The sequence below is a fragment of the Mesoplodon bidens genome, assembly GCF_964165515.1.
Source record: "Mesoplodon bidens genome assembly, chromosome: 15".
NCBI classification, from domain to species: domain Eukaryota; kingdom Metazoa; phylum Chordata; class Mammalia; order Artiodactyla; family Ziphiidae; genus Mesoplodon; species Mesoplodon bidens.
In genome coordinates this window covers 11,994,556-12,006,119 of record NC_138171.1, presented here as the reverse complement: position 1 = coordinate 12,006,119, position 11,564 = coordinate 11,994,556, and the positions used below count along the sequence as shown (strand labels likewise).

At 42.6% G+C, this 11,564-nt stretch overlaps 1 protein-coding gene across 3 annotated transcripts in view; it reads left to right on the top strand.

Moving 5' to 3' along the window:
- Positions 1-2,024: 2,024 nt before the first annotated feature.
- The window catches only part of SLC9A8 (solute carrier family 9 member A8), a 69,120-nt gene continuing 59,580 nt past the window's right edge, over positions 2,025-11,564 (top strand). For 2 of the 3 annotated variants that reach the window (XM_081257329.1, XM_081257327.1), the window contains exons 1-3: positions 2,141-2,504; positions 4,004-4,182; positions 9,831-9,911. In XM_081257329.1, the coding sequence (XP_081113455.1) occupies positions 2,476-2,504; positions 4,004-4,182; positions 9,831-9,911 (289 nt within the window). In that variant the 5' untranslated portion in view covers positions 2,141-2,475. Of the gene's footprint in view, positions 2,112-2,140; positions 2,505-4,003; positions 4,183-9,830; positions 9,912-11,564 lie in introns of those variants that run through there. The other variant, XM_081257328.1, reaches the window with a different exon arrangement.

Here is an 11,564-nt window from a genome sequence, read left to right as displayed (position 1 = left end):
GGCTGTGCTAATTTACATTCCTACCAACAGTGTAGGAGAGTTCCCTTTTTTCCACACCCTCTCCAGCATTTACTGTTTATAGATTTTTTTGATGATGGCCATTCTGACTGATGTGAGGCGATACCTCATTGCAGTTTTGATTTGCAATTCTCTAATAATTAGTGATATTGAGCATATTTTCATGTGCTTTTTGGCCATCTGCATGTCATCTTTGGAGAAATGTCTATTTAGATCTTCTGTCCATTTTTAAATTTATTTTATTTTATTTGTTTATTTTTGGCTGCATTGGGTCTTCGTTGCTGCCCACGGGCTTTCTCCAGTTGCCGCGAGCAGGGGCTACTCTTGGTTGCGGTGCATGGGCCTCTCATTGTGGTGGCTTCTCTTGCTGCAGAGCTTGGGCTCTAGGCGCGTGGGCTTCAGTAGTTTGTGCCACGCGGGCTTAGTTGCTTCACGGCATGTGGGATCTTCCCAGACCAGGGCTCAAACCCGTGTCCCCTGCTTTGGCAGGCAGATTCTCAACCCCTGCGCCACCAGGGAAGCCCTTCTGTCCATTTTTTATCTGGGTTATTTGCTTTTTTGGTATTGAGCTGCATGAGCTGCATGAGATTAATCCCTTGTCGGTTGCTACATTTGCAAATATTTTCTCCTATTCTGAGAATGAAATTAGAACACTCCCTAACACCATACACAAAAATAAACTCAAAATGGATTATTTATTCAAGGATCATTTTTTCTTGAGTACCCACTATATGCCAGATACTATTCCAGGCACTAGAGATAAAACAGAGAACAAAACTTCTGCATTCAGAAGTTTACATTCTCATGGAGAGAAGGACAATAAACGAATATATAAGTAAAACGTACTATTAATATGTTCAGTGTTCTGGAGGGGAATAACAGAGGGAAGGGAAGAGGGCTTGGGTTTTAGACCCAAGGTGGTCAGAGAAGGTATAATGGACAAAAAAAGGGTAAACAAAAAGCCCGAAAGTGAGAAAGCCAAGGGGCTACCTAGGAGCCGAGTATCCTTGACTAAGGGCTCAGCAAATACACGGGTGGAAGTGTTCCTGGTGTGTTTTAGGTACCCCGAGGAAGCGACTGTGACCATCGTGGAAAGTGTGCATGAGGAGAAGAGGGGATTGACCTCACGGGGGTAAGGGGGCAGGGTTCAGTCTTGGAGATGCTCCAAGTTTTTTTTCCCTCAGATTGAGATTGGAAGCCAGTGTACATTTTGAGCAGCGGCGTGACTGCAGTTCAAAAGGATCACTGAGGCCGATGTGTGGAAAAGCTTAAAGAACAATAGCAGAGTCGAAAGAGGGTTTAAGCAGCTATCACAGCTGCTGAGATACGACGGTTTGGACCAGGAAGGGAGGTAGCAACAGAGGTGGTGTCAAACCCAAAGGCCTCATAACAGTGTACCAGCTCTCCCGATGGGGTTCTTCCTACCCCTCCAAACTCACCTTGTTCCCTCCTGTATCCCCAACCCCACAGACCACTGCTAAGCTCATATAGGCATCTAATGAGTATTTGTTGAGACAATGAACAAATTAATGAATGATCTAGCCCTAGATCATCATCACCTATTTTAACGATAGGCATATGGTCAGAACTCAATAAATGTTTGCAGACAGAATACCGCACGATTCTGCTAAACCCAGGTGGCTAGGCCTCTTCACAGCTGGGGAAAACTGAGACTGCGGAAGTATACACCTGGGGTCCCTCTGTACAGCTTACGCTAAAAGCTTCCTTCTCAATTTTAGCATGGTGAATTCCTGGACACTGAGAAGAAAGAGCTTGCTTTCAGGGTGAGTCACAGTGACCTCACAGGAGTTTCCAGAAAAACGTCCCTACCCTGTGGAAGGGAAAAACCGGAATCTCGTAGGGCCGGAGGGTCAAAAGACTCAGGCCAGACAGATGTTCGGAAAGTTCCCGGAGGACCTCCCACCCTCGGGCCATAGAGACGAAAGGACAGAAGGGCCGCCTTGCGCAGCCGAGACCCCGCCCCCCATTCCGCGCCTCCAGCGGAAGCCGGAAGCAAAAGCGGGCCCTGCTAGCCCCGCGGCTCGGTGGTCTCGGAGGCTCCGCAGGATTGGGGAGAAGATGGCGGAAGAGGAGTGAGTGGGTTTTTCCGGGGCGGCGGAGGCGGCAGGGCTGGGCCCCATCGGGTGACTGCGAGCACCTCAGGCCGCCCTCCGGCCCCAGAAGGCGGGGCTCCTTGTGCTGGTTGGCCAGGACTGACCATGCCGGCGCCTGCGAGGAGGGCTGGAGGGACGGGCCTGGGCCGTGCAGCCTCCTTGAGGTTGGACCCTCTGGCTAGGGATGGGCTGCCCAGCGTAGGTCTCGAAAGCCGTCTTGCGGAAACCGCAAGCCAAATTTCACTTTCCTAGTTTTCGCATCCGCTGATTACGCAGCGCTTCGCCGCCTCCAGAAAGTCCCCCAGCCTCACCCCTTACATAGCCAGTCACCTTCTCCATTGTAATGACTATTTTTCACATCTGTTTCCTTCAGTGAGTTTCATTTATTCGTTAACTGGTGGCCATCTACTCTGTTTCAGGCCCTGGTCACATGGTAGTGAAGGAGGCCGACCAGGAGCCGCTCTCAGGGAGCTTCCATTCTAGTGGAAAAGGAGGACCATAAATAGATGAGATGATTTCAGTGCTCTGGAGGAAACGGAATGGTGTTGGTGTGTGGGAGGCTTCTCGGGAAGAGGTGACGTGCCACATGAAACCTTAGTGACCAGAAGGAGGGATAGGAGAGGAAACAACAGGTGCAAAAGGCCAGGAGCAAGAAAGAGCCTAGTGCCTTTTTGAGGGACAGAAAGAACGGCAGGATGGCTGGAGTGTGGCGAGCAAGGGAGCCAACTGTACAAGATGAGATAAAGGGGGTGAAGGTGCCTCTGTCCTCCTGGTGCTGCTGGGGAAGGACCACTCTTAGTCCATCTACATACCTGCCAGGCACAGTCTGTTGCGTGTTATAGGTGCCCCATCTATGTTTGTGGAATGAGTATGTGAAAATGAACAAGGAACCGTTACCCATGGTTGAAATTTGACTTCCTCACCTGACAACTTTTCATGTATGTCTTTTTGGCCTGGTGGTCATTTCATTTAGTCACATTACTTATTGAGCATCTTCTCTGTCCCAGACACTAAATTGGGCCTCAGCAGCACAAAGCAAAAGAGGTGGTCTGACTCAGTGATTAAAAGTTTGGACTCAAAGCTTGATTCTGCCACTGACTGATACTCGCCAAGTTATGCAACCTCTCTGAGCTTGTTATTCATGGGTAAAAAAGAGAAAGTAGTAGTGTCCACCTCAGGCTTATGCCTATTAAATGAAAGTTGGTATGTTACCTGGTTCCTGGAATGAAGCGGTACTCAAAAAACATTAGCTGTTAGAACCACAGTTACAATGATCATTATGTCAATATCGTGCTAGTTTACAATCCCAACACAGTGTGAGGAGATGGTGTGAGGGACACAACAGTAGTGTGGAGGAGGGGATTACAGAGGGGATTACATTTGGGCCTTTTGAACTCAGAAGGTTTTTGTAAAGTAGGGTAGAGCATTCTGACCAGATCAACAACTGGGCAAATTCAGTGGCTTCTTCAACTTGCAGATACCATCCAAGGAAAAGAATGTAAACTGGAGAAATAAGGCACTTAGTAAATAATATTGGACCTTGGAATATGATGAGACTCCAGTTTGCCTCCCTTTAAATCCCCCATTAAGTGCCAAAGAGCAGGCAGCCTTTGATTCTACACCGGTCCTGATTCCCCCTTGTCCCTGTCCTGTAAGTGTTTGCGTTCAGAGTACCTGAGGCCACCGGTACCCTCGTGCTGCAGCAGGCGGGAATCTTCCTAATCAGTTTCTCTCCGAGGCCTGTCTCTTGGTTGCAAGGGTTGTGAATCCCATCAAGCTCCGTGCCAAAGTTCTCTGGTTTGTGTGTGTGTTGATAATTCGGGGCCCTTTTTCCTTTGTCTAATTCAGCTGCTTTTTATGTTCTCCAACAGGTTCCCCAATACAACTCATGAAGGTTTCAATGTCACCCTTCACACCACCCTGGCGATCACTACGAAACTGGTGCGCCCGAGCCCCGACAAGCCCATCCTCCCGGTGCAGACAGGGCAGCAGGCTCAGCAGGAGGAGCAGTCGAGCGGCATGACCATCTTCTTCAGCCTCCTGGTCCTCGGTGAGTGCGGCCCGCGGTGAGTGCGTGCGGAGACACCATCATCTGGCATTGAGAGTGTCTGTGTGTGCTGTCTGTATGGTCAACCCCGTGTCAACCACTGTTGACTTGGTCAAGTCTTCCTCCTTTTTGGTTTTCACTTCAAACACTGAGGGTCAGTGATCAGTCCGTTCATAACATCATAACAGGGTACTCCTTTTTCTTTATAAAATCATTGAGCTGAGCAATTCTGAAGAGCCCTTTATATATCTTAGACATCCTTTGAAAGGAAGAATTGAATTTTTGCTCTAGAGAGAACGTTGAACATCTAGTTGAGTGTATTTCAGACTCCGCTCCTGAGAGTCTGTGTGTGTTTCTGTGTAGGTGGCGGTGGGAGCAGGGGGTGGGGTGGGGCGTGAAATGGCAGAGCATCCAGCTTTCTGACCAGAGCAACATTTTGTCCCTCGTACCCATTAGGCCTCCACATAAAATTTTACTTAGTTAAGAGGTTTGCTGTGAGTAAAAGATCACACACCCTTGCCCTAGCACACTGTTTTCCTTAACCTCCAACATTCCCATTAACCATGGTCATGACTTTTGCCATATCTGTGTACCACCTGTGCTGTTATTTACCTATATAATGTTTTCCTTTAAACAGATTCACTCTCTCAAACTGAAAATCTCATTTTATTCGACTTCCGCCTTTAACAGGTGAAGAAATTTAGGCCCAGAGAGGTTAAATTATTGACAGACCTGGTTTGGGGGAGCCTAGAGGCTAATATCCAGGTTGCCAGATATCGGTCAGGAAGTTTAGATAAAAGGCAATAACTTGGCTGCCTCCCAGAGACTATGGACAGTAGACATCTGTTCTAGACCAGAAGACCCAGTTGAAACTGCACAACAACTTTGGGTCAGCTAAGGAAGAAATAGCTTCAAATATGACCCTGCAAACTCTTGTTTGAAGAGTGAAGTTGGAACGTTTACATTTTCTGCTTCTCTTTAATGATACTGAGTCATATTTCTGATTAGATCTTTTCAGAAGAAAGGAAGGTACAAAAAAGTGGAAAAGTGCAGAGTATTTCCATAGCCATAATAGATGGCTATTAGGACTGTTTTTTTGAGGAAAAGAGTAACTTCTTTCACATTTCTATTCAGACTCTGTTAATTAAATAATTTTAATAAGATACTAATTTTATTTAAAATCCCAGGACTCATCCTTGTCTTTCATAGTTTTTAAAGAACTTCTAAGTTGTACACTGAAAAAGTACACAAACCACAAGTGTACAATGTCCATTTAGATTTGATATGCCCAAATAATTTTTTACTCTTTCAGCGAAATTGAATTCTATTTCTAGGGGATTACTTTAACAATCGAAGAATCTTGTTTTGTTTTCTTTTTTTTTCCTTTTGTTACAGTAGTTGCATACAAAGAAGAAAAGCAGTTCTTCCCTTGATCAAGAGGTCTTTAGTACCTGAATCCTTAAACCTGAAAGAGTATTATTAGTCTATTTACATTGTTGTCAGCATGATATGTTAGGGAATATAAAAGGCAAGCCTTGGGGAAAAAGACTTCTGTTTTGTAATCACTTTTTTCACAGGAGGGTGAAAAAGATAAGGCTTTCAAAGTAACTTTCTAGGATTAGCTGAGATCACAAAACAGGTTTTTATAATGTGCTTTTTAATCCAGACAAAATCCTGCCCACTTTTGGCCTCATTGAGGCCAAAAAGGGCTGAACTGTATTTAGTAGTGCTGCGTATTTCTGTTGGATTGTCTTCTCTTCAAACAGATCATAAACCTATACTTTAGAGTCATACTGATGTCAGATGGTTTCAGTTTTCACCTAATCAGTTGATGAGTTGGTATCTCCACTTTTTTTGTGTAGGTCAGCATGCATTAGAAGAGTGGAATGCTTCCTAAGTAAATTTGAAGGCATTTTTTTCCTCTGTTCTTGTATATCAACAAATTATTAAGTATCTTGTATATTTATTTGTGATTATGTGTCCAAACAGCGTAAATCTGATAAAGAAAAATAAAATGGCTGTTAATAGGTAACTTGCCAGCTCACTAAATATATAGACTAGTGAATTGAGGGAAATAGTCCATAGATTATTCTAGACTTCAGGAACTCATAACCTGGAATGGATTTACCACTTTTGTTTACTATTTTAGTCAGGTCAAATGAAATTGTAACTTCTGTGTGGAAAGGATGCCAAAACTCTGGTTACTTTTGACTTTTAGAAGCTTGAAATCAGTTGACTTACACTTAACCCTTGCTGATCTTTGACTCCACAGAGACAACAGTGAGTCATTATTATTGACTTAGTGTTAACTATTAGCATCATTTGACACATTTTATGGGCCATTAAATTTAATGGAGTTGTTAAAATTGACATGCCTATGTTTCAATATATTTTCTGTAAGTAAAACTTCAGGCATGAAAAATTGGAAACACATTAACTTGTACTCATACCCTCCATATGGCACAGAAGTTTTTGTCCCTTCTTGCTCTGTTTTTTCCCAAGTGTACTTGAAAACATGCACTTGTATGTGTATATATACATGTGTACATGCGTAAGCACATACACACCAACAGGCACATAGAGTTTGGAGTTTGTTTTAATATAAGTGGGGTCCTATAACTTGCCTTTTCATCTCACAGAATGTCTTGGAGATCTTTCCATGTTAGTCTTTTTGTATCTACCTCATTCTTTTTTTTAAGAAAAAGGATGTGTATGTGGTAAAATAAACATAACATAAAATTTACCATTTCAAAGTGCACAATTTAGTGGCATTTAGTACATTCACAGCACTGGGCAACCATCACCATTATCTAGTTCTAGAACGTTTTCATCACCCCAAAAGGAAACCCAGTTCCTATTAAAAGCAGTCCCTCCCCATTCCGTCCCCTCAGTCTCTGGTGAACACTCTTCTGCTGTCTCTAGGAATTTGCCTGCTCAGAATATCTCCTACAACTGGAACCATACAATATGTGACCTTTTATGTCTGGCATAATGTTTTCAAGCTTCATCCATGTTGTGGCATGTGTCAGAATTCCCTTCCTTTTTATGGCTGAATAATATTCCACATTATGTTTATCCATTCATCACTTGATGGGCATTTGGGTTGTTTCCACCTTTTGGCTATTGTGCATAGTGCTGCTATGAACATTTTTGTACGGGTTTTTATGTGGGCATATGTTTTTATTTCTCTTGGGTACATACTTGGGAGTGGAATTGCTGGGTTAAGTGGTTACTCTATGCGTAACTTTCTCAGGAACTGCCAAACTTTTCCACAGAGGCTGCACCATTTTACATTCCCACCAGCAATGCACAAGGGTTCCAGTTTCTCTCCATCCTCGTCAACACTTGTTATGTTAATTATAGCCATCGAGTGGGTGTGAAGTTTTATCTCATTTTTTTTTTCTCATTGTGGTTTTGATTTGCATTTTTCTAATGATTAATGCTGATGAGCATCTTTTCATGTGTTTATTGGCCATTTGCATCTCTTTAGAGAAATGTCAGTTTAAGTCTTTTGCCCATTTTAAAATTGTGTTGTCTTTTTGTTGTTGAGTTGTCAGAGTTCTTTATATACTCTGGACACTAGACCTTTATCAGACATATGACTTAAAAATATTTTCTCCGATTCTATGGGTTGTCTTTGCAGATCTCCTTCTTTTTATAGCTTGAAGACCATTCCCTGGCATTGATCATTCTTACATGTAGTTCTCTCCATTGATAGAGTTTTCTCTTTTGCTCTTAGAGCTGCAAATAGTTGTGTGATTTATGAGAATAAACTGTAAACTTTTTTCATCCAGCTTGGTGCAAAGAAAGAGCAGAAACTGACTCCACTCCTTAGATCAATTTTCTGTCTACTTATGTGCTTACCTGCCTGCCTTTTTAGGCAATGGGCGTTCTCATTGGTTACGTGTACTAATGCATTGGAACTTCTTTCTTGCTGTTAGTATTTAATGTAGGATTTTTCTAACTAGGCTAAATATTTATAATAAAATAACACCACAGATTGATAGTTTAGAGCACAGAATGAAAGGAGGACAAAATTTCTGTATTTACAGCTGTTTCCTTTCTCTGGCCACCTGGTGCTTCTTGGTGGGACTAAAGATAATCTAATTTGTCAGTGTGGGCTCTGAGGGTGGCCAGTTCACAGCCATGCAGATTGTTTAAACATTTCCTTTTACAAAAAAAAAAAAAAAAAAAAAAGGCAACACATTTATTTTTAGTACTATCAAGGTAATACTTTGATTGATGAGATGGCATACCACCTAGGTGCCTAGTAAGAGAGAAAGACATGCACACTAACATTTGGGTCTTGAAATTACATTTAGGAGTTATTTATGCAAAAGTGTGCTCTTTTTTTTTGGTTCAGAAATATGTATTCCTTTCAAATAGTTTTACATCTTTCTGTTTCTTTTCTTTCATGACAACACCCCTGTGAGGAAAGTCAGATGTTATTCTTATCTTGCTGGTTGAGGAATGAAGGCCGCAGGGGAGGGAGGTGGTGGGTGCCCAGGATTAAGGGCACAGGGTTGGAATTAAGCTCAACCCTGCGGCGCCTACCAGCTGTGGGACCTCTCTTAAGCCTCGGCTTTTATCTTGAATCAAAGGAGGTAGTGGTGATAACAGCTCATTCAGAGGGGGTGTTGAGGGTCGAACGAGACAGCATTTGGGAAGTGCTCGGTGCCGTGCCTGGCTCATGGGAAGCCCTCAACCGGTGGGAGCCCCAGTACCCATCTGGGGAGCAAGCACCCCATCTTCAGGTCTCTGATGCTCTTATCACCAAACCAATATTAACTTTGTTCTGTTTTTTTTAAAACACCGTCACTTCCTTCTGCTTTAAAAGAGAACGAACATGTGGTGGCAAGGTACTTTGTGTCAACATATATTCTGTTGCAGCTCTAGTTGCATAAAGGTGATTGATTTCATTAAGTTCCTCCTCACCATTGAGGATCATTTCTCAGAATATTTCTCAGGGAAATTTGAATAATTTTAAGTGGTTGTATAAGGTTTACAGCTTAGAATAGAGGTAGATGTCTGTTGCTCTTTCAACAACTGGAAAACAAACTAGTTTAGGCATGTAAAGAAATACGGAGAAAATGTAATGAACACCATGCAGCTACCTCCTGGTCTAAGAAATAAGAAATCGAAAATACAGCTGAAGTTTACTGTGTCATTGTCAGTTGTCCATTTCCCTGGCAGCCTCCTAGAAATAACCCCTGCCTTGGACGTGGTGTTTATCATTCAAAGTTGGGCTGTTTTCTAGGGGCAGGACAGGAATAAAGGCGCAGACGTAGAGAACGGACTTGAGGACATGGGGAGGGGGAAGGGTAAGCTGGGGCAAAGTGAGAGAGTGGCATGGACTTATATACACTACCAAATGTAAAATAGATAGCTAGTGGGAAGCAGCCGCATAGCATAGGGAGATCAGCTCGGTGCTTCGTGACCACCTAGAGGGGTGGGATAGGGAAGGGAGGGTGGGAGGGAAACGCAAGAGGGAGGAGATACGGGATGTATGTATACATATAGCTGATTCACTTTGTTATAAAGCAGAAACTAACACACCGTTGTAAAGCAATTATACTCCAATAAAGATGTTAAAAAATAATTAAAAAAAAAAAAGTTGGGCTGTTTTAACAATGTCTTATTTTTTCCCACAGCTATCTGCATCATATTGGTGCATCTCCTGATCCGATACAGATTACATTTCCTGCCAGAGAGCGTTGCTGTTGTCTCTTTAGGTAAGTGCTGTTGGTGATCCTACAACAAAAGCACTCACTATACCACTTTTTGAGTGCCTCCAAAGTGCTAGGAACCACAAGAGATGTGTTGTACACCTGAGCTCATTTCATTGTCACTGCAAGCTGCCATGAGGGTGTTATGATCCCATTTTACAGATGAGGACCCTGGGGGCTCAGAGAGGGGTGGTGACCTCCTAAAGGTCACATAGAAGCCCCTCTGTCCAACTGGAGAGGCCTTTCTACTTCTAGAACCACCCTCAGGGCACATCCAAGGCTTTTATCCGTTTATTATATTGTAGTTACTTTATTTCTGGTTTCACGTTGCCTACCAATGATATTTATTTTTTTCTTCTCACCACTGCTTTGTAAGTTAACTTTATATATAAAATTACATATGCTTTATAAGTTTTCTTTGCCTTGTAGGTCTGGTTTAGTATATTTAGAAATTCTTTCCCAATGTAGCGATGGTTTAGGTTAGCTTTGGAAATGAACATTCACACTGTTCATTCTAAGGTCTGCTACTAGGCTGTGCTGTCACTGGACTAAGGCGAATAATTGACAGTTAATGCACAGAATCACGGAATTTTACAGCCGGAAGAGGCTCTCACTTTAAGGTCTAGGATGGAGGAGTGGCTCACTTTAATGTCAGTCAGATCTAAGGTCTTCAGAGAGCATTGCATTCTACCTCACTTATATTTCCCTCTTTTGTTTCCTGTGGCAGTTAACTGTTAAGGTAGTTAGCCTCTATTTAGAATGTATGAATTCACTGTAATCACAGTTGACCTCACATGTAAGTTCATTGAAGTGGTTAATGAAGCAGGGACCTTACTTTTCAGTAAGTATTAAAATGAAGATGTGGGTGGGGAAGCTTAAGGGATAGTAAATAGGGTTTCACTAAGGCCAGCCAAAGCTGTCATCAGCTTATTATATTGTAATTACTTTTACTAGTTTCCACTTGCCTACTGATGATATTTAATTTTCCTTATCACCACTGGTGCTTTATAAGTTAAGTTTCTTTGCCTTAGATCTGGTTTAGTATAGTATTTAGTATTTTTCGCAATATAGCAGCGGTTTAGGCTAGCTTTAGAAATGAAGGATCAGACTCTGTTCATTCTCCTTCCCCTACCAGTACCAGCATTCCTACTACTCTGTTTCAACCCCTCCTATATTTTCCCTGGACTTCACAGTACTAAGTGCTGGGTTCTGGCCTATGCGCTTTCACATTGCCATCTCATTTAAGTCCCGTAACCCCCAGGGGATGCCATATTTTAAGGAAGATGTACCACTGGATAATTTTGATCTTCAGTAAAGAGTTAGAAATCAATTTTACTCAGAGTTCCTGCTCTCTACTGAGCAGGCTCTTCAGCTACACATCCTGGCAGATTCTAACAAACTTAGTTAACAAGAGCCTTAGAGCTCTAAGAAGAGGAGGTTGTTAGCATTCCTTTCCTGATATCAGGCACCTCGAAAATAACCTATATAGCTAATACCTATTATTCTGGGGCATTCAGTAAAGACTTAAAAAGCCACCACAAGGAAGTTTCAGTTTTGTGGTCAGTTTACATAGTTTCTTAAGAATAAGACCTCTAGTTGGTGTGTATTTAGGTATTGTGCACAGGGAAATTTAAGTGGTGGTTCTTGTAATTTGGTTTG